The sequence below is a fragment of the Photinus pyralis genome, unplaced genomic scaffold, assembly GCF_008802855.1.
Source record: "Photinus pyralis isolate 1611_PpyrPB1 unplaced genomic scaffold, Ppyr1.3 Ppyr1.4_LG4, whole genome shotgun sequence".
Classification (NCBI taxonomy): Eukaryota; Metazoa; Arthropoda; class Insecta; order Coleoptera; family Lampyridae; genus Photinus; species Photinus pyralis.
In genome coordinates, this window is record NW_022170511.1 from 35,545,352 (window position 1) to 35,568,668 (window position 23,317).

A 23,317-nucleotide genomic window follows, 5' to 3' on the forward strand; every position below is an offset into this window, starting at 1 on the left:
GATACTTCAGCTACAATATACTAAATTCATTGTCAATTATTAATGTCAGTTCACAACAAATAATACAATCAATACATGCGTTTCTTTTCCAATAATAAAACATATACGTATTTGATGATAAACATTTTTGTAATTAACAAAGATTATGAACGTCTTCAAATGAAAAAGTTTTGGGAATGTCAATCTGTCATTTTACGTTTCGCAATATCTATATTAAGAGTATGGAGGGAAATGACATCTGAACCTCGAAGGCAGTAAAGAAAAGACAAAATGGGAGCCGCGGGAATTTGATCACGACAAAAACCTTTCTCATGTTAACTAATGCGCTGGAAGGCACAAGAGAAATCATACCTTCGACGTTGTGAGAACTTACTGTAAAATGTGCCATTACGCGAAGTTGCCATTAGGTTATTGTAGAAATTACCAGGTTAAAAATGTATGAAGTATGCAATTTTGTTTGAAAGACTGAAAGAAAAAAAGTGAAATGACTATGGCGTTAGCGTTCTCTGGGAAATGTTCTTCCTATAATTTCCATTCATAAGCTGCGACGGTAGTGGAAATTTGTCGATTTATATTAAATTATTCCCGGTCTAAAAACGCATCGACAGGATATATGGGTTCAAAGCTCCATCGACCCCTTTCTATTTGATGTTTAAAATATTTCATTCGATTGCAGATTAAAGCATTCCCAATATGCAAGCATTTTCACATAACAATCGGTTTTTTTTTATTTGCAAATGGCACACGCGGAGGAAACTGGAAACAAATTCAGCATTTTCCTTTACACTTTTCATACACCATTACACAAAACTTTTACGCATAAAATATGTAATTTATAAACGAGTGACTGGCTGCTCCTGCCTGGATCATAAAGCTGAAACTATTCGATTAAATAAAATGTTAATCATGTGTCAAAAATATAGCATAAGTTAACCGAGGTGTGGTAATTTCCAAACGAAAAATTGCTTTGTCCTTATTCTGGTTGGAAGTACGTACATACCGATGGCATATGAGCTCGCCACTGGGATTTTTATGACGCAATTGTTTTGAAGGGAAATTTTCGGTAGGTATGCCCTTTCGCATCTTTAAAATCTCTCATTTAGCATCTCTCATCATCTATTTTGAAAAACTTTCCACTTAATCCAGTTAAATTTTTAACAACACTAACTGGAGCCACGTAGTCCTTTAATTCGTAATTTAGTGCATAGTATAGAAATTATTTGGTGTATTTTTGCTCATGATGCATCTAAGTAAAAGAATAGTAGTATATTTGAAGCTCAAAATACGGCATCCCCAACAGCCAGGCAAAGTTACACTTTCAACCCATTAATTTGCGTCTTAAGTTTCATTCAGCTTTAGGTTACACGTAACTCTCTCTGAAATTACCGCAACAAACTGAAAGCGAAATATTTTACGGTTTATAGCCCAATTAGTTGTACAAAGTTTACAATTTAAACGGGACCATGTTATCACAAACTAAAAATGTCAGTTGAAAACTGGAGAATTACGTTACATTGTGGCAAGGCCGTTTTACATTTTTATAGGTACCTTTGTTCATGAACTTCGTTTATACTTTGTATGGAATAGTTCTATTTGTTAGAAACGCTTGCAGCGTGCTGAAGTTTGTCATTAGGTTGAGTACTTACATTTGTCTGTTATTATTAACTATATTGTAACATAAAGGCGCCATTACCGCGAATTCAAGGGAAAATCAAATTATTATATTACCTTGTGTTTCAGTTACGCCATGCAATTTTAGTACTTAGGCCACTCGAAATAGTTCATTCTGGTAAACAGTCGAATGTTCGAAGGAATGGTAATATATAAACTTGACCGGAACCTAACAGGACAATCACGGTTTTCAATATTAAATGTCGACGTCTAACGCGATATAAATTATTGTTGATACGATTTTGATAACCTCAAAGATAAATATTACATAAGTTGTCATTGCGGATTGTTGATGGTTTTTTTATCAATCCCATTACCATTTGTTCGAAAATCTATCAATGAATGTAATTCGAAATTTCAGTATTGATGTGATGTGATTTTATTCGAGTACTTATCAAATTGAATGTCGATGATTTATACATTAATGTAGCATTTAATTTTGACTGTGTGATAGAAGCAATAATCGCTCATTCAAGAAACGACAACACGTTTTAGGACACACTTTCAGTTCTCGAATTCTTGTCACGTGAGAGGCGGATTGAACGTCCCAGACCTAGCTCCAAAATGACTGCCTCCTGTGGTAGGCATTTTTTCCACAGAATTTAATTTTGAACCATTTCTCGCATTGATGGGCGGTGCACACAAGATACAAGGTAAAAATTCTACAGAAAACACTCCATTTCCTCAAAATTCTACGGAAAGTATACTGCGGCCACAGTTATCTATTACTAAATCAATAATTCCCTTAAATGACAAAAAATTAGTTCTTTCTTTAAAACCCAATAATTGAAAATCTGGAATTTACAATTTTCATAGCGAAAACTCAAGTCAAGCCTCCTAATCGAATCCAATACAGGATATTTTCAATGAAGATTTGTTTTTTTCCGAAATCGTCATGAAACCTCCATTTTCATGAAGATTTTATGTCAGAAAATTTTAGTTGCCATGACAGTAGCAGTAAAACTTAACCCGACTACTTTTCCTATCTCCTGACACTTTACCACACTCCTGTCAAAGCTGACATTAATATTTATATTAAGTTTTTTATGATTTTTTTTTATATTAAAAAAGACGATTTTGAGAAAAATGTAATGTAAAACTTGTCAGTAAAATGGCAACACTTGACTCGTAAATTAAAGTACTCAGCTCTCTTTGGGGCCTCAAACTTCAATATCCCCTCGTCAAACATTTAAATATTTATTTATTTATTATCCCTCTAACACTAGAACATTCACGAGTTAAGCCCTGACGATATATAACCAAAAGTGCCAAAGGGGTGACATTACATTTGATATGGTACTGTATAGTGTCTATGCTTAGTTTGAATTTTATGCAATTCGATTCATCAATGGCCGAGATGACAAAAATTATCCTCGTGTGAGATCGAAGGGACTTCACTTCATAAATTCGCTATTTCGGTGGATTTCGCAAGAAAAACTGTCGCAAAATAGTACTCAATTTTTGGGCCACTTCTCAAGCTTTAGCTTTTATTATGGCGACACGAGAAAGAGAGGCCGCTTTAAGAAGCCGCGTGACAAAATTCGCAGCGATCGCCTAGCCGGTCGACGACGCGCGCCTTGCAAAATGAGAAATCACCACGTTAGTAAATCACATTGGGACATGGCGCCCGACCCCACATCATGTAGCGCCGACCATAAACTTGTTACACGCCCCCGATAGGTATATTCGCATACTCCTCGTCTTTCTACAAGTGCTCTCATTTGCTGCCAGCTACCCATCCAAAGTAAGCCACTTTTTTTACAAATAATTTTGCAAAGATGCGCTAAAAAGACAATGTGAATGATGAATGGATTAGGCGCAACTGTTGGCATTTCATATTATATCGCTAAAGCTATACCCAGTTTGAATTTCATGCAATTCAGTTCATAACTAACGAAGATGTCAAAGGGGCTTCCTTTATTTTTTGGCCTACATTTCCAATTCACGAACTCTGATTTGACAAACTTGACAAAAATCCGCCTCCAAAATTTCATCGTAATCCGGTCGACTACGCGCGCCTTGCAAAATGAGAAATCACCACGACGTAAATCACATTGGGACATGGCGCCCGACCACACATCATGTAGCGCCGACCATAAACTAGTTACACGCCCCCGATAGGTATATTCGCATACTCCTCGTCTTTCTACAAGTGCTCTCATTTGCTGCCAGCTACCCATCCAAAGTAAGCCACTTTTTTACAAATAATTTTGCAAAGATGCGCTAAAAAGACAATGTGAGTGATGAATGGATTAGGCGCAACTGTTGGCATTTCATATTATATCGCTAAAGCTATACCCAGTTTGAATTTCATGCAATTCAGTTCATAACTAACGAAGATGTCAAAGGGGCTTCCTTTATTTTTTTGGCCTACATTTCCAATTCACGAACTCTGATTTGACAAACTTGACAAAAATCCGCCTCCAAAATTTCATCGTAATCGGCCCATCCGTTCTCTTCTAAATCGATGCACATGAAGCCATTGAGCGAGCGGACGGACAGACGAGTGAGTGAGCGAGCGGACGGACGGCCGAGTGAGTGAGCGATCGGACGCTTGCGAGGAAGCATGCGCGTCTCGGTTATCAATTCGACGCTAAAAAACAGAACCGACCTGCCCCTGGATTTTGCGGTATTCCAAAAAATCTTGAATCTCCGCTCGTGTGAACGCATGTATTATTTTACTGCCACTGAACATAATTCGGTATTTTGCCGAGTAACCGAATCTGGTTGCAGTCGTAAAATCGGATGTTTCGGTTATTATCCGTATCTTAAAACCGAATGCACATTTTGCGCTGATCAGAAACACATAGCTTCCCCCACTCGGTGGTTGCGCGAAGAATTCCTTAGCTTCCTTTCTTCATGACGCATCTCCACCTACTTTTTTGCACTTCGACCGGTTTTTTCCCCACAATGCGTCTTTTTCTTTATCAATAATAATAATAATAATAACAAAGAAACACCATAAATACAAGTAAGGCAACATGCACCACAAAGACAGGTCCACCCAATAAAGTTACACGCCCTACCACAGTTAAAAAACACATAACTCCTTCTTCGCAGAAACACACCGCGTTATCACAACCCACTCGTATTCAACCCAAACGCAAAGCCAAAGAAACACTTACACAATAAACTCTATTTAATAAAATTACAGGAATTATTATAATGATTATTTTGTTTTGTTTTCCTCTTTCCTGATAGCGTTGACTATTGTGGCCATCAATAGCTATGTTGGTAAGTATGAATTACATACTATCCCTAGATTTCCAATGTGAGTGTGTGAATTTTTATTTATTTTTTATTTTTTTATTTTTTTTTTAGAACCCTACATAACTTCACCAGACACAGACACAGACACTAATCGTTACTTGATTTTAATCCGTGCGATTAGTTACCCAGGCTAGACCTGAGTTCTCACAAGAAACACCGACCATAATAATAATAATATTAATCCCAATTACAGAACAATTACAGAAATTAAATATGGCATGATTGAAAAATAAACATAATATATCAAGTACAGGATTGATTCAGCTGTAATATAACTTTATTTATTATAATCCTGAAATAATTTAGCGACAGACTGCAACCTCCCTTTTATCACGCCATTGCAGAACAAACGAAAAAATTGCATGTCACATCCTACCCTCATGCCACGGGAAAAAATGCGACTTGATTCTTAAAGTAATCGTGCTAAAGCGAAACCCTCCAGCATCTTTTAAAAGGTTCGTTAATCTTTTCGGATAACTATGTGGAAATTAAGAAAATCATGTGCGACTGTTCTATATATACTCTATACTAGTTACGTAAGCAATTCCCAACCTTCTTTCAAGGGAACGATGCGCAGTAGTCCCCTAAAAAAGAATTATGGTATAGTGAGCATCTGTGGAATTTTCAAATGTTAAAGTGCGTTCCTCTTCAGTCCATCAAAATTCCAGAAACCGGTAAACTACTTAATATGTTATGGTGTTAGATTAACGCGTTCTTTCAAAACTGTTGCTACTAACAAGTTATATAGGAACGTTGCGTTGGTATGACAATCCCTATGCTATGGTAACAAAAATAATTTGGAAACTGTCATTGCTAGTGTCATAATTTTGGTGGTGGGTGACAAAGGTGTATTTGATATTGATAAAAAGCAGCCAAACTAGGTAAAGAATTGATACCACCGAAATCCAAAAAACTATATGAGCAGCAGTACGATGCGTTTAAGAAGTAGTGCCGCATACAAAATGTGGAACAACCCACTGAAATTGCCTTGTTAGTAATTTCATCCTTCCGGGATTTTCGTCTAAATTTAATCCCGGCGGGACAAAAAGTGACACTTTAGGTGAAGGTTATTGCATTGATACGTCAAAACACTTAAATAAACTCTAGAAGTTAATCACTAATTTTATGGACAACCAGCACCTCCATCAATTTTGGAAATGATTTCAGTATATGGTTGTAATAAGTCCATTGTTTGATAAATGAGCATATTTTCCCTTTCCTCTAGTTCTAAATGTTTCTAGAAAATTCAATTGATTTTTTTGGTTGTCTTAAGATATGACGTTCTCATCATTTACTTCGCAAATCTTCGCTTTTAAAGGAAGATCGGGGCGGTCAATGAGTTTTAACTACAAGTTTGTTCGTTCCACTTTTGATCCAGCACGTGGTATACGAAATAAACGCGAATTTTTGCTGTTACTGCTACATCCGGTACCCGAACACCATGGCATTTTGTCTCTGAGTGAAACGAAAACTAGGGCACAACGTTCACATAGTTTTCTACAAAGTTTTCAATTGAATTGACAAATATTCTGAAAGTCCATCCAAAGTACCGACTTTTCCACACTCAAATGCAGAATACTCAATCAGACACTCCCAACGAGCGACAAACGTAACCGTTTCCAGCTCATTTTGAGCAAACTGGAGGATGCTTTAATTTATTATACTGATGGGTTCAGAACCTCTGAAGGCGTCGTGCACTACAGCACAACTCAATTGTATCAGGTTCCGACAAGCAGCAGGGTCCTCACGGCAGAACTGTATGACATCTCTGCAGCCCTTGACCACTTCGATCCTGCTTTCAATTTTAACCGGAACATTGTAATATGTACTGATTCCCTACATCTACCGCTGCCCACTCTCATTTAGTATACATAATTAGCTAATATTTCAGAATACGATGTAACTAATTATAATATAATAAGGCCTAGGCCCTAACAAAATGTGGAGCGAACTTTATCAATTTTGATGAGAAAATATTCACACAAATTTCCTTGATGTCCATGCACATTCCAGAATATTTGATAAGGCAACGACAACGAGTTTTATAAAAGTTTTCGTAAAGGGTTCCTAGAGGAGCATAAACTAAGAATTTTAATCCTAAACTTAATAACATTTTAAATTGTTGAAATTGATAAAATAGGAATATGAAAACGAAAATAGATTTTCAGCCTATCCTTCAATTTGCTTTACGACCCTTTTGTGGCAAGTCATCCGCGCGCCTAATTCTCCCCGCGTCATATAGTTGTCCCGGCGGCGTTTCAAATGGCAGCGCCCAGTCGGCCGAGCCCAGTTGACCGTGCCCAGTTACACTAGATCGTAGAGAATTGGCGTGATCGCCATTGTTTAACAGAAATCTGACATGTTATGCAAATTCCCAAAAGCATCTAAAACGTATACTGAATAACAATTTAATAAGCACGAATTAACACCATCAGATGGCGAAGAGTTGTTGCTAAGAGACCTAATTTAGTACTAGAAGGTTTTGCTCCTAGATGGAAAATGCAGTAGTACAGGACCGGAAGAAGCTTCTTTTTGCTTTTTAGCTTAAAAGATGGTAGTTGACACAGCACATATTCTAAAAGATTAAAAATGAACGTATATTTTTCTATCCCATGTGCATGCTTTCACATGACATTAAAACTAAATGAAATAAAAGTGTATTTATTTTGCAAAGTTAACTCATATGAATGTTCGGTCACCCAGTTGCCCTGCTTTTGGGTTATCATTATCGGTACACAATAGCATTTAGTCTTCCGAATGAATGATATTTATAAATTGATATTGCGGCTTGTCCCTGACATCCCGCATTTAATCTTCTCGCATAGTTTCCCAATATGCCCACATATGATGTAATTTTAAAAGAAAAACAAAGGAAAAGCGCCCACATTTAATCTGTAAATGTTTTCTCGTATGCCACGTTTTTTTCGCACGACGGATTTGACATTTAATTAAAAACGTAAAATCTCAAACGAACAATGCGAATATGTCCGCTGCCGTCATTGTAATATCTTGATTAAGTTTATGCAAGGTTGAGTTTAACAAGAATTGTAATCGGGCCCCAAAACTAATCGATTTCCTTCCTTTCAGACGATTGGGAGTGGAGAGTGTTTCCATATCAAGTAATTGGAGGAGCAATAATTATAGCAATGGCTTTGGTATTACTTGCGGCCGTAAGCTACCAATGTACGGCGACGTGGAAGTGGATTAGAGAAAAGACGTGTCGAGATTTATCGGAGGGAGAGGATTGTCTTGCAAAGCAAACTTCAATTTGTATTAGTCACTCGCTGCCAGACCTTCAAACCGAGCCGCTCAAAAAGGAATACGTACAGGAACACAAGGATTCAATTAAAAAGGTAAACCGCTTTTTTTTCAATAGTGACGTTGAGTTTTAAGGGGTGAAATAAAATCTGTGTTTCTCGAGAAAAATAAAATTGTATATAATTGAATTAGTTCCACAGAAGCCTGAGACTATTGTATTACACCTGATACAATCATTTTGCCACGATTACACCCAGATATCTGTACCAAATTTTTCTATTATGGCACCTATGGTACCAATGTATAATCTGCAGTATGTAGAATCAAGCTGTCGCATTAAGAAAGAATCGCAAAATAAGTATGGATTCAAATATGGTCTGGCTTCATAGTCACCGTTCAAATTATAAATCTATCTGAGAGAGTCCATAATGGAAAGAAATGATTAATAATAATAATAATAATAATGGCCTTTATTCACATTCCGTTCAAAAAAAACACAACTAAAATAATATATAAACATGTACAAAGAAAAGAAGAATCGAATTTATGAACCGCAGTGAATGGGCGAAGTTCAGATTAAAATATCTGCTCTTACACTTTACCCACAACACATATTATACATTTATTTATGATGGCGAATGAGAATCCTAAGTTATAAAATTTAAAAAGACAAAAAAAAATTCACTTCTGTAGCGTACAAGTATAAAAAAAAAAAATAAATAAATAAAAAAAAATATAAAAAAAAAGACCAATACAAGTAATCACATTTTAATTAATTAACACATACATTGACTCTCAAATAACCACTTTTTTGTTTTTATTTTGAATGCCAACAAAGATACATTTTTGAAAGAGTCCGGTAGAGCGTTGTAGTGTTTCGCTATGTAGTAGGAGAAGCATTTTTCAAATGAGGTATATTTATGTAATGGAGTAGTTAGAAGTCCTTTATTCCGAATGTTAATATTATGCACGTCCGTACGGTATCTCACTTTATTATACAGGGTTACCCGACATTCGCCACAGCATACGAAAACGCCGTTAGCTGCGTGCAAATATGAATTACAATACGGCGTACACCTATATAGTAATGCAGGTTTCGACGCAGCATTGGTCAACGAGTTAGCGATGGTCATAGAACTGTATACGTGTTACTACGTATACAGTTCTATGGCGATGGTACTAGGATTCGTCACTGCTTGTCATTACTCATCGGATAATTCCTGTCACAATTTTTACGCTCAACATGCATGAACCCTCTCGATTTCTTCTACTGGGGTCACCTGGATTCCATTTATGCACGTGGACCGTTTCCGAACACTGCTGCTTTGGAAGATGCCATCCGTGAATGTTCTGCGGGTATCACTCATACCCAACTCATGTCTGTGAGTTGTGACTGCAGAATTTGAAAACCGATTGCATTACACGATTCCTACTGGCGGGGACTTATTTGAACACTTAGATACTATAACGGCAGATGCGACGCAATTTCTTTTCTTAGACTGCTCTGTTCTTTTTTTTTGTGTTACCGAAGGCCGTTTCTTCTTTAATGTAACCGAAGGATGTATTTTTTTCTTTCGTTATGTTTCCTTGTGCTCATCCTGCATGATCACTTCCCTTTTCCATGGAATTTCTAACGTGTCGGCCGATGCTGCGTCGAAACCTGCATTACTATATAAGTGTACGTCGTATTGTAATTCATATTTGCACGCAGCTAACGGCATTTTCGTATGCTGCGACGAATGTCGGGTAACCCTGTATAAGTACTGAGGTGATTGTATTAATAACACTCGATGTGAGAATAACACTCGATGTGAGAAACATAAAAAGTGTAGCAACCGACGGTTAGCCATATTAAGCCAATTCAGTTCTTTAAGTTTGAGGGAAACGTGGTCATACTTTCTCAAGCCAAAAATATACCGTATACATGCGTTTTGTACACGTTGAATTCTATTCCTGTCTGCGACATCCAAACAAGGTCCATATCCATACACACAGTCAGCATAATTAAAATGTGATAACACTAGTGCATTTACTAGTCGGACTCTAGTGTCAAAATTAAAATTATACCGATATCTGTATAAAACTTTGAGTTTGCTAAATGCTCGTTGAATACATATAGTTATGTGCTTTTTAAAACGCAATTCATTATCCATAACCAACCCTAAATTTCTGTTTTCATCCTTTACAGGAATTGTTTGATTATTAATATTAATAACTAGCTGTTGCAAAACGGAACTTCGGTGGTGGGTTTTACCAAATAACAGTGCTACTGATTTTAAAGGGTTAATTAGCAAAGAGTATTTTTTTGATGTTTCAAATAACGTGTTCAGATCATTAGTAAGCGTTTGTACCGCTAGGTCTACATCAGGTGGAGAAAATGATATGTAAGTATACTTGAGTATCATCCGCGTATGAGTGATATTTACTATTTTGAATTTCACTGAGAAGATTCGCGGTGTAAATAATATAAAAAAGCGGACCTAATATCGAACCTTGTGGTACGCCTGAATAGATTTTTCTTGCCGTAGATAACAGGGTTCCGATTTTGACCCTCTGGGATCTGTTTGTTAAGAAACTTCTGACCAAATCCAGCGCTTCTTTACCAAATCCGAAAAAATGTAGAATTGCAAGTAACATTTCATGGTCTAGCATATCAAATGCTTTCGAATAATCGAGAAGCACATTTATTGTGAGCATGTCTTTGTCGGTTGCTGTAATAATATCGTCGACTATGTTGGACAGAGTAGTAGAACAGCTATAACCGGCCCTAAAGTCAGACTGCGTGTTAGGCAGAATATTTCGTTTACAAATATAGTCTTTTATCTGCTTTTCCATAGCTCTCTCCAGTAACTTAGACAATACAGGTAAAATGCTAATAGGCCTAAGGTCAGATAAATTCTGTACGTTGCTACATTTCGGAAGAGGTAGGACGTGCGCCCTTTTCCAAGTATTTGGAAAGTAGCTACTCTCCAAACAGCAGTTTATGACATGCAGTAAGTAAGGCAATAGGAACGGTAAGCAAATTGCAACCATTGAAATGCTTATTTCATCGGCACCAACGGACCACGTTGTAATTGTGGCCAATATTTGAGCAATCTCTGCCTCGTTAATTAGAGTGAAGGTAAATGGTTCAGATTCTGGAGACTTAGTATTTGCTATATAGAAGTTTAACAACTCGAAATCGGGAAGAATTTTATTTTGGGTAATTACATCAGAAAAATAGTTATTTATTATCTCGGGATCATTAAATTGGGAGGGTAAGTCATCGTTTTTCTTCTTTGAGAAAAGGTGAAAATTGTTGATGTATTGCTCCATGGTGAAGTTATAATGTGAAATTTAAAATAGTAGGTAATAAACAGTCTTATAATTATAAAACTATTATTACCTATGACTTGCGATTTTAAAGGGAACAAATGAATTTTCATTCTTTTGGATAACTTTAACTGAAACATGAGAAATTGTCCTTACGGTAATAAATTGAATCTTAAAAACCAAATACATTTTAGTTTTACTTGTTGTATTTCGAAAACTATCAGGTATATAAATTGCGTTCGTCTTTTCTCCCTGCAAGCTAGGAGTTAGTACCTCGGATACTAACTACAGCCATTGTTTAAATACTTTAAATAATGCTACAGCTCGCAATATGCACGGTTGGCGGGGGCAACTAAAAATTTAGATTCAATCCTTTGTTGAGCGGACTAGTATACCCGACTTTCCAAATTCCCCCAACATCGAATTAGACATGATTTAATTTTGTTGAAGCACTAAGAATTTTACTTTGATTTACTCGAGACTTGGGGGCAAATCCACCTTGGTGTAGTCAAAAGAGATGGGTTTCGGACTTTCTACAAGTAATTTTTCAATATTTCAAGTAACATGCGCTTAGATGTACATCGAAGCTCTCGAAACCATCCTAGCCCCATCGAGAATAATCTTCCAATCTCGCATGTCCAAAGAAAGAATGTGCTTCCACTTTAATACGGTAGCTACGTAAAATGAATTCATGGAAGGTAAAGGCAAAATTCAAATAAAAAAGTCAAAACCGGATCGCCGTTGGGAATTTGGTGTGGGGCCGCTTTAAGGTCGATTCGCATTTTACGGAACGTCAACGTCGTCACCGACCGGCAATGTCACGTCAAATTATTGTATTTAAATTTATATGGACGGTTCGTGACGTTGACGGTGCGTTCCATTAAGTCTCTATGCGAATGTTATCATAAGAAATCTATAATACTATATTTTGACGAGGCCTTGCCGGTCCGTGACGTGACGTTGACGTTCCATAAAATGCCAATCGACCTTTAAAGATACTAATTGAATACTGAAAACCTAAAAATCCTTCTCAAAATGTTCAACAAAATATAAAACTCGCAACTCCTTCGGATGCTGAATTAAAGACCTAATAAAACACTCGAACTAGACCCGTCCGATATCACCGAAATAAAAAATGAAATCCAACAGTACCGAGTAATCTCGAGAGAAAAATTTACAACGTACAAAGCAAACAGACCAGAAGAAATCATCTTAGCCAGACTCCGAATCGGCCACACAGCCTTCACCCACAGTTCACTAATCACCGAGAAGCGACTCAAAAGTGCCAAACACGTTTTCTAACAATGCAGCACATACGCTTATGTGACCAACACAAAGGACAGAAATATAAACTATTCTGGCCAAATTTAGAGTAGAGTAGATGAAGACGATGAAGTGATGTGAAAAAAACTGTTCCTATTTCTTCACCGACCCGAATTACGCAAATCTATATAAGAAAATAATTGCTAACAAAACGTACCTACCTGATGATGCAAATTCTATGCTTTGTAAAACCCAAAGAACAAGTCCTCGCTTTCGGCCTCCGGGTGTCTACTAACACAATATTCATTAATTCATTTACAAGATTGTTAAAGGCTGTTTAAAAACCTTCATTTCCATTGAAACAAATGTATTCAAATCCTAGGTTATTTGTCAGAAAAGTTTAACTAGCACAAGAAAAACCTATCCTGGTCACAACCATTTTGTCAGTCAGTATACATTTTGTAAGGTACGCGGTAAGGAATCGTACCGTACCAGAGTTGTAACTGCAAAACCCTTTGGAGAAACAATTATTAGATGTGTCAATTTTAAAGGATTAAATATTTGGAGAAAATAAGTACGCTTCATTTTTCGGTGAACATCCTATTGATACCAAATTGAATGGACAACCAAATCAACACTCAAATATGTAACTCCAATGGACTCTAACTCGTGAAGACTTTTTAGCAAAAAAAAACTCAAGTTTATACTTTATTCTTTTAAAATGAATGGTATGGTATGTACTACTCTATTTCTATGATCATTTGTGAATTAATTCCTTTCTGAATGTAATGTATTAAATTTCTTTTCGTTTGAATCGATAGTTTTAATGGAAATATTGTCAAATAATTATCTCGAATTGTGGTTGGTAACCAGCCAGCCATTTTGCTCTACCAAGATTTAATATGAGCTTCCTATTTAGATCTGCATTTGTTATTAAACGTGATTCCCGTGCTGACACACAATTTAACGAACGCAGTGTTTAGTAAAATTTGCTTATATTTCCTAGCAAATCGCTTAAAATTTGCGTTTCCACTATGCGTTTGTTCTCAGCAACAATTATTAGTTGAATTATTCTTAGAAATTTGATTTAAATGTTGAGTAAAATGAAGTATGGCAACATGTATTTCCGCAGTTTTTAGTTTCTTCGTATTACATTTGCTCCGTTCTAAATTATACATTTTACAACTCGATTGCAAGTGCTATTTTTAAATTACAACTTGAATTACAGGTGTCGTCATTCATTTAGATATAAATTCACGTAAATCATTAACTTTTATGCATGAACTACCTACACCCCTAAAACCACACAACTACATACACTCCTTTTTGTTCAAGGTAAATTTATCTCTCTTCCATAAGAATACCGTGGACCGCCACCCCAGAGACAAACACACAACATATCACACCACTAACTCTACTCACAGCAATTACACTATACTCTACTGCGACACGGTAAGTGTCTCGCTTCATTTCTTATACGTAGTTTACCGTAGGACCTAATCTTTGTTGCTAAAACGCAGAAAGTGTCAAATTAACTGTTGTCTGACATGTTAAAATTATATATGACCCGGGGACAAGATATGTACATCATGTTTGTGGACCACTGAAGCGAATTGTGCTAGGCATTGAAATCGCGAAGCAATAAATTCCTCGTCGTACGAGTACTTTGAGAAAATTGCATAAACGTAATGCACCTCTTTGAAATACACATAGCAAACGATTCGCCAGGTTTATAAAAGGATCAACCGTAATACCTGACTCACAGAACTGTTTGCACCAATAAGAAATCAAAATGAATTTTGAAAAGTTACTCCTGCTATACACAGTGAAATGGCTTAACAATTTTCATTCCATTATTATGAAAAAGTAAGAGCTCTTGCGCTTGCGAGCAGCTGTAGTCAATCCTCACATTTCCCACTTATTTAATTGTTGAAGTATGTTTATAGAAGCGGTCGTTAAAATTACTCAAAGCATAAAAAATGTGTACGTTTACTGTCGTCTGCGTGCCTTTATAAATACTTCAGTTGTTTACGTAAAAACTTTGAAAATATCACACCGTATGGCGTTTCTAAAATTCAAGGGATTTGCTTCGCACAAGGTTTCCGGGCAATTTATCGTTCATTTTTCTTTTACAAAAAGTCGTATGTACAAACTTTTCCCATAAAACAAGAAAGGTTTGTACTAGATATATTGGAAGTCTACTGAGGGCGAACTTTTTGCTCTTTTGTTCTCAGCTTAGTAGTAGTAGCTAAAGCTCTCTGATAGGATTAACGTCAATTTAACTTGAATAATATGATGTATGAGTACACACGATATTTAAAATTTACTACATTAAGTAGAGTTTACGAACACTTTGATGACCTACTAGAACCTATCTAATATTTTAAATAATCAATACGCACTCAGCACTCCGATATCGTATTATAAAAACACCGAATCAAAATGAAATTGACTTCGTAATTTTACCAACTCCTCTTTGCATTATTCTTCATACTGAAAATGGAAACTTTAACGCAGGAAAACAAGAACTAAAAATCAATTTTGCAATTACCTTCGTCACAAAAAGGCATCGATGAGAACTTTGAATTGAAAATGCACTGAATGCAGGAAAACTACTCAATGCATATTAGATGAATTCACTATCACTATTGTAAATCAATGGAATAATGATTTAACATTTAGTTAAAGCAAGTACACAATCTAGGAAAAGACAGACTGTGATATCATTATTTGAAATCAATAGGTGTATGCTGGTTGTAGTGAGCACCCCGCCATCGCCACCATGGAGGACCCTGTTGGGTATTAATAAGACGTGCCGTGAGAGAGACATCGATATATTTCACGGCTCTTTGAATGAATGAATTAGTCACATTAGATCGTAATTTCTATGTAGTTCTAGCTCAAGTAGAGGATCCCAGTGCCATGTAATTGGAATGCTTGCATTCTGTATGGTGATTGGCCAAACAAATAAACAAATAATAATCCAATTGAAAGTTATCCTTGATTTTACTTTTTAAATTATACGCTCTTACATTACGTGCAAAGTGGTTGTAAACCACTTTTAATTAGCAAGTTTACTACAAAAACATACAAAGTTTGTCTAAGGGTTTGGGTATTGTGAATCGAGGAAAAAGATTTTTTTGTAGGAAATAAACAGATTACACCGGATTTTCGTAAATTACTAGTATTGTAAATACGATTGGAAACGATTTATTTCGAGAATCTGTTAAAGTCGACCATCACTTCCTCAAATTTCAGCTTTCTTAATACTAATTTACTCGACGCACATTTTTTGCATGTTAAGACGTGAAGCTGATGTACAATCCACCACCAAAAAGTCAGCTGACTACTTTTAGATAGTAATTAATCAATCTACAAACAAAATCTCAGCTTTCTTAATATTGGTTTTTGTTCATCAAATTCCGATGGCTGCCGCGACTACACCCACCGCTACTGAGCCAGCTGACGATCTCTACGTTTATTAGCAATACTAAATAATAATAATAATAATAATAATAATAGTGTTTATTGTGTAAAAGTAATTCTAATAAATTACACACATTCGTCTTAAAAAAAAATACATCATGTCTTAAACAGTAACACAAATATAACTTCTAGACATTAAATATAAACTCAACTCAGATTCTCTATGAAAAATTCGTGTATATTATAGTATGGTTTATCAACGAGATATTTTCTTAATGCTTTTTTAAAGAGATGATAGGGTAGGTGTTTCTGTGTATTCGGAAGATGATTGTATATTTTGATAGGCAAGCAGAGAGGACTGTTGGCTGTGACGTTTAATCTATGATGTGGAATTTTGATGTGATTGGACCTTGTGTTGTGTGAGTGTACTGTGTTGTATTTGTCGATCAACTTAAATTTAAACTTGTGTACATAACTTGCGGCTTCAAGAATATATAAAGATATGACGGTTAATATATTCATTTGAATGAATAGCGGTCTACAGCTAGTTGTCAGTGAAACTCTGGCGATGGATCGGATGGCGCGTTTTTGTAGAATCAGGGTGCTTTGAACCTGTCCACTGCTACCCCAGATGATGATGCCATATCTTAGTCTGGATTCAATTTCAGCATAGTAAAGACACATTAAGGTTTCTGGATTTAAAAAAGTTCTAAGTTGTCTAATTTTGAATATTGCTTTTGAAAGTTTGGAGTTAAGCGACAAGATGAGCGTCTTCCACTTTAAATTTTCGGTGAACAGCATTCCAAGTATTTGCAAGGATTCTGTATTTTGAATGGGACAGTTTGATATGGAGATTCCAACTTCCGCATTTTTATTTTGAACCGAAGACATGCTAAACAGTGTGTATCTTGTTTTATCTTTATTTAGGAACAACTTGTTAGCAATAAGCCATTTGTAGACGTGATTTACAGCTAAATCGGTGTCCCTTTCTATGCAGTTACGGGTGCTACCATTAGGGTGATGTCATCTGCATACATGGCTACTTCAGCGTACTTAGATAAATAAGTTACCAAATCGTTTATATAAACGTTAAATAAAGTAGGGGATAAAACTGCCCCTTGTGGAACACCAATTGCAATTGGTAAGCTTTCTGATCGCACTTGCTGCTTGAATTTATTTGACCAAGTTGAAATACGGACTACCTGGGTTCTCTTCGACAAATATGATTTGAACCATTTAAGGGCGACACCTCTTATTCCCATCCACTCCAATTTCTGTATTAGAATATTGTGGTCGACACAATCGAAGGCTTTGCTTAGGTCACAGAAAACTCCTACCATTCGAAGTCTTCTTTCAAGAGTGAGAAGAATACTCTCATATATTTCAGTAGTAGCGGTGGTGGTCGACTGCTTCTCACGAAAACCGTGTTGCCTCTTTGATATTATATCATACTTTGAGAGAAATGAAGTTATCCTCTCTTTCATCGCATATTCTAGCACTTTTCCTACGCAGGACGTCAGTGTAATCGGTCGGTAATTCGACGTGTTGAGAGCATCTCCTTTTTTGAAAATAGGAGTCACCACTGCAGCCTTGAAGCAATTTGGAAATGTTCCAGTGCGTAAAGAACAGTTAATTAAATACGTAAGTTCGGTGATGAGTTTCACATGTTTTAATAAGTTAGGGGATATATCATCAAGTCCAGGTGCGCTATTGCTATTCAGCTTCTTGAATAGGTTTAGAACCTCTTCTTCCGTAAATGGCAATAAATAGATGGAATTAGGATTTATCTTAAGATGGTTTGTAGGTAAATCTGCGTGTGGAATAGATTCCCGAAGCTTGAACGGTATGTTATGAAAGTGTTTATTGAACAAATTGGCAATCTTTGCAGCTGATGTAACCACAGATCCTTGGTCATCCTTTAGTTCCAGGTTTTTTGGAATTTGGTTGTTTTTGTTACTAATCGAGTTCAAAACCTTCCAGGTTTCTTTGCTCTTGTTTTGCGCGTTCTGTATGATTGAGCTGTAATGATTTCTTTTAGCATTGTTTATCAAGTTTTGGTGTGCTTCCTTCATAGATATGTATTTATCTCTTAGTTCGGGGTATTTTCTTTGTAAGACATACATGTCATTGAGCTTAGTACTAGAGCCACGAGTTGCTTCTGTGCACCAGGGTTTAGTTTCGGAGTTATATCGATAATTTTTTAGAGGAAAACATATATTGACGTAAAATTGAAATGTGGAAAGGAAAACTGAGAACTTTTCATTTATGTCATCCGTGGAGTAGATATCGTTCCACGTTTCATTTTCCAAATATGAAAAAAAACGTTCCATGTTACTTTTCGAAAAGAATCTTTTTGAAATGATGTTGGCTCTTGAGGGCGAAGACTGTTGTAAGTTACATGAAATTCTTATAAGTCGGTGATCAGAGAGGTAAGTGTCCTGAACATTAGTTTCTAATGTAATGGATGCATTAGTACATACGTTATCCAATATCGTACTGGAGTGCTTACTTACTCGGGTGTATGTGTGTACTATTTCTTGTAAATTAAACGAGACCAATAGGTCATTGAGTGACCTGTACTTTTCGCCGATTTTCCCAAAATTTACGTTGAAGTCGCCTACCAGAAGGATTGGAACCCAAGGATCATATAGTTGATCTATTGCGGCATTTAAATTGCGTAAAAACGTGTTGTAATCACCCGAAGGAGGTCTATAAATATTTAGAACAGTAAATTTTAAGTGTCCAAAATAGCCTTTACACGCACATATTTCTAATACATTTTCAGAACAGTATGTTGAAACGTCAATAAACGATGCTTGAACATCAGAACGTGTCCAAATGGCGCAACCACCACCCCGCGAATTTTGTCTACTAAAAGCACTAATTATATTATAATTTAAGAGTTTACACATTTTCAGTTCACTTTCTGCTAACCATGTTTCTGTGAGACACACTAATAAAGGCTTATATTGGTTGGTTATTATTTCGAGATCACTAACTTTATTATTTAAACTTTGAATGTTCATTAATATTAAGAGAGTAGCAAGATTATTAAGTGAGTTCATGTACGTAGTATTTAAGTAAGAGCATGCTTGTTGATAAGGCGAAATAAAAAATTATTCATACGTGTACCCCTTGGCCACAATTCTGGGATTTTTAGAGCCTCAAATTGATGGCTTAATACTGACACTCTAAAGGAACTATAATCATCAGGACGTTTTGAATTTAATTTTTCACATTTTACCTCATCAAATTTATTATCTATCAAGTACTTTATTATTTGATCTGGGGTGACGCTGGGATCCAAATTATAAACATGTAAATGTGAAAAGTGTTTAGCCGCTTTTAAACTTGTGCAATCCCCAGAACCTTCGATTATGGGCTTTTTTGGCCTTTTTTTCCTTGAAACTTCTGTGAAACCGTCAGAGTCCACTTTGGGTACCTTTAGGCTTAAGTCATCACTTGAGGTTGTAGTTATTTTGACTGGTGGACGAGTTTTTTGAGCGATTTGGATGCCAGTAGCCGCATCATCGATTTCAACTGTAGGATTTTGATTTAAAGTTGAGCTTGGAATGAGATCCTGTTTAGCTGGTTGGAGAGTTTTTGTTTCAATAGGAAATTGATAAGGAGTACCTGATTTTTCCTTTGCGGATTGTTTAATTTTCAAAACATTTTGACGGCTTATATCTGTTGTAATCGGAGCTGCGACCTTCGAGTACGATAAGGTTTGTTGTTTGCATACGCTTTCTTTGAGTTGATTTATTTCCAATTTAAGATTATGATTTTCAATCGTAAGTGATTTCACTTCATTTTTTAAAGCTACTACTTCCGGCAGGAAGAGATTTTTAAAAACATTTTCCATGTTACGTTGGATTAACTCGCTAATGGAAATGAACAATTCTGAATCCCTACTTGCGTTTTCGGGAATATATATTGGGATACTTACAGGAGTTGACATACAACTCTCCTTTCCACATGAATTACAGCACCATTGGTTAATATTTCCGGACCTTTTTAATTCATTCAGACTATCTGCACTAATACCCACACATTCGGTGTGAAAACAGTTTAAACATTTGCCGGAGCATTGAATAAAATTTTCACAACGCGTTACAGGTTTACCGCAAACGTAACACTCGCGCGCCATTGCTATATGAGAATATAAATACATACTAATATATATACTAAATGAACCATACTACAACATTTCAGCTTTCTTATTATTTGTCATGAAAAATGGCAGCTGGCTCCCGGACTGTAAGTGGTTGTAGGGAAGAACAGGCAAATCTGATTGCTAATCAAAGATAAAATGTCCTCAAATCGTCCGATGTATAAGTCCATGCCCTTAGCTTCTGCATCCACACTGACCCATCACGTAAGAGTAAAATTTCCGAACTTTTTGGATATTTTGTCCAAAAAATTTGGATTTCTTGTCTAAAAAAAATTCGATATTTGGATATCTTGTCGCGCCACCGACAAGATATCCAAATCGGAGTTTCCAAATTGGTTGGATATTTTGTCGCTTTATTTGGATTTGAATAATTTGTCGATAAAAATTGGATATCTTGACGAAAACAAAAAGTTGGAATTTGGATTTCTTGTCGGTCCCACAAAAAAGTAGGTATGCGCTTTCGTCTTTTTCTTCTCTGTCACCCAGAGTTATTTTTTGAATTTAAGAAGTTTATCCCAGTCGCACGCAAAACAGTAAAGAATTTGTTAATGGCAACGTAGACAGGTTTTTTTATAATTATGGAACGCGAGAAAAAGCGTTCGTTATTTTTCTGCATCCTCGGAAATTGACCTATGCGAAATGAGTATAGAAACCGAGATTTCATGTATAGCTTTAGCTATAAACGTACACGCACCTTGTATTCCCAAAACAATACGAACTTGTTCAAACGTTTGTTTCCTCTAAAACTTCGTTTTATTACCACAATTCTGCCGTTCTAAGCAAAAAAATTTATCACATTGTTTTATGTCTATTTAGCAAAAGTTAATTTCTCTAAAGAAAACGGCCCCAAAATCCATTCAACGAAAAATGAAATACATACAACCTTTTTGATTATCCTTTTTCTACTTGAGATGGCGTTTTACATCAAGGAAATTCCGGCAAGAGATATCAAGTTCAATTAGAACCAACAGCACAGTGGCGTGAAAGACATCGAAGCATAAACAATTCAAGCAAAGTATGTCTCCTAATTTCTATCTGTATTAAAGATTTTAGGTATGTCTTTAATTACTTCTAACTTTGTAAGTAAAAGAAATAAGATTTTGAAGTTTAATTGGTGATAAATTCCTTCCAACGCCTGTCAAAGGTAACTTAATTAGGCACGTAATTTCTAATTTATTAGAAAGGCTCATGAACATCCCTTTATCACCGTGCAATTCTCTTGAGAGCAACAAATTGCTTATTGAGTACGGTTTTAACAAACACGACGCTATTAAGAGGCCTAAACAATTTAGCAAAATCAATATTATCAAATTAACCAAATGGTGTAACAACACTCCTAAGCCATTACATTTACATACTCTACTACCTAATATAAACTTTTATTACCGCTCTGTTGGTTTGACTGCGTTTCTGTTCCAATATGTTAAATCAAAGTTTAAAAATTAATTTAATGGTTCATAATACATAGTCCATTTATTCCACTTTTTAAACTACTCAAAACTGCTTAAAACGGAGAATTACGTAGACCAATCCGTTTATTAGACTGATGTACACTTTGCATCTTGCAATCCTGCTGGCCATTGATCTGTTATACGAATTTCAACGTGTTCGTTTAACTTGAAAAAAGAAGTGGATATATTGGTCTCTTGTAAATGTATTCATTTTCGAGCTTAATCAATAATACAACTTTCCTAATGTTTTCAGTAGTTTTCCAAATCCCCATGTTTTTTTGTGTGATCTTGTTGTCTCTTATTTTAAGAATGCCTTCGTTGTGTCGAATTTGTGTTGACTATTTTCGAATACTTGGATGATTGTGATGGTGTATTCCTCAAAACAGAAAAATTCAAATACTAAATTTCATAATTTTTATTTCTCACTATACGTCGACAGAACTACAAGGATTTCATACGAACCTTTATAATAGTCGATATGAATTTCTTAGTTAGTTACACGACTGAGGCTAAATTTAGACATCAGGCTTTGTTTATTTAACGTACGGAAAGAAAGCACTGAACTTGAAAGACTTGCTGGAGCTTCACGATGTTGGTGGGGTTTCAAAAGCAATGATGGCAGGATCAGGAGTGACAGTACAGGAACTGAGAAAGGCGATCGATTATGTATTATCAAAAACGTCCATCATCAGGTCGTAGTATATATTTTAGATTTAACGGGTATAAAATTCGTCTGTACGTATAGGAGACAAACCACCATATGCCCCATCATTAGAGGAAAGCGCCCTTTCTGTTGCGACCGCCACAGTTGTCGGAGATTTAAACTCCTGTAAACGTGTATCCGAGAATTTTTCCGCAAATTTGACTGCGATATCTTGTGTTGATATAACTTATTTGCATAGTTTCTACCTTGCTCTGTACCTGTCTGAATAAAGCTTTTAGTACTGCTCCCGTACTTTCAGTCCCTTGCCTATTTATTGCTTCGGTTTTGACATTTTTTTTGTTCGACGAGGTTTGTGACATATTGCTCCGGGTTGCACGTCAAGTCTTATTGAGAGGGAAAGCTCATTTTCTGTACTCATTATTGAAGATAGAGATTTAGAAGTATATTCTAGCATAATAAATAAATGAAAAGAAATTAAAGAAAAAATTCCACTTTGGTTGTTGAAAAGTAAACTAAATCTAAACACTAAAATTTTTGGACAAAACTGTATTACATTTATATCTGAGCCTGTTGCGTGGTAGTTTAGATAGATGTTGAATGTATCAGAGAAATTACCTTTGCTTGTTATTACAACAATTCCCATGCATCCACGGGATCTCCTTTGTATTCAACAGATGCTTAGTAGAACGAGGTATTCGCGAGAGTTTCAACTCGAGCGAATGCGACGCGAAGGTTACATTTATGTAATGAAATTTATATAGAATTGTAACAAAAGTTTTAACAACAGGTGGTTGACAGAGGCTGGAATAGGCAATTACACTATATATAAAG

General features: G+C 36.0%; 1 protein-coding gene across 3 annotated transcripts in view; it reads left to right on the forward strand.

Moving 5' to 3' along the window:
• Nucleotides 1-23,317, forward strand: part of LOC116168260 (synaptotagmin-10-like) — a 120,784-nt gene that overhangs the window by 67,872 nt on the left and 29,595 nt on the right. For all 3 annotated transcript variants that reach the window (XM_031483980.1, XM_031483978.1, XM_031483979.1), the window contains exon 2: nucleotides 8,029-8,294. In XM_031483980.1, coding sequence (XP_031339840.1) covers nucleotides 8,088-8,294 — 207 coding nt within the window. In that variant the 5' untranslated portion in view covers nucleotides 8,029-8,087. The remainder of the gene's footprint in view (nucleotides 1-8,028; nucleotides 8,295-23,317) is intronic.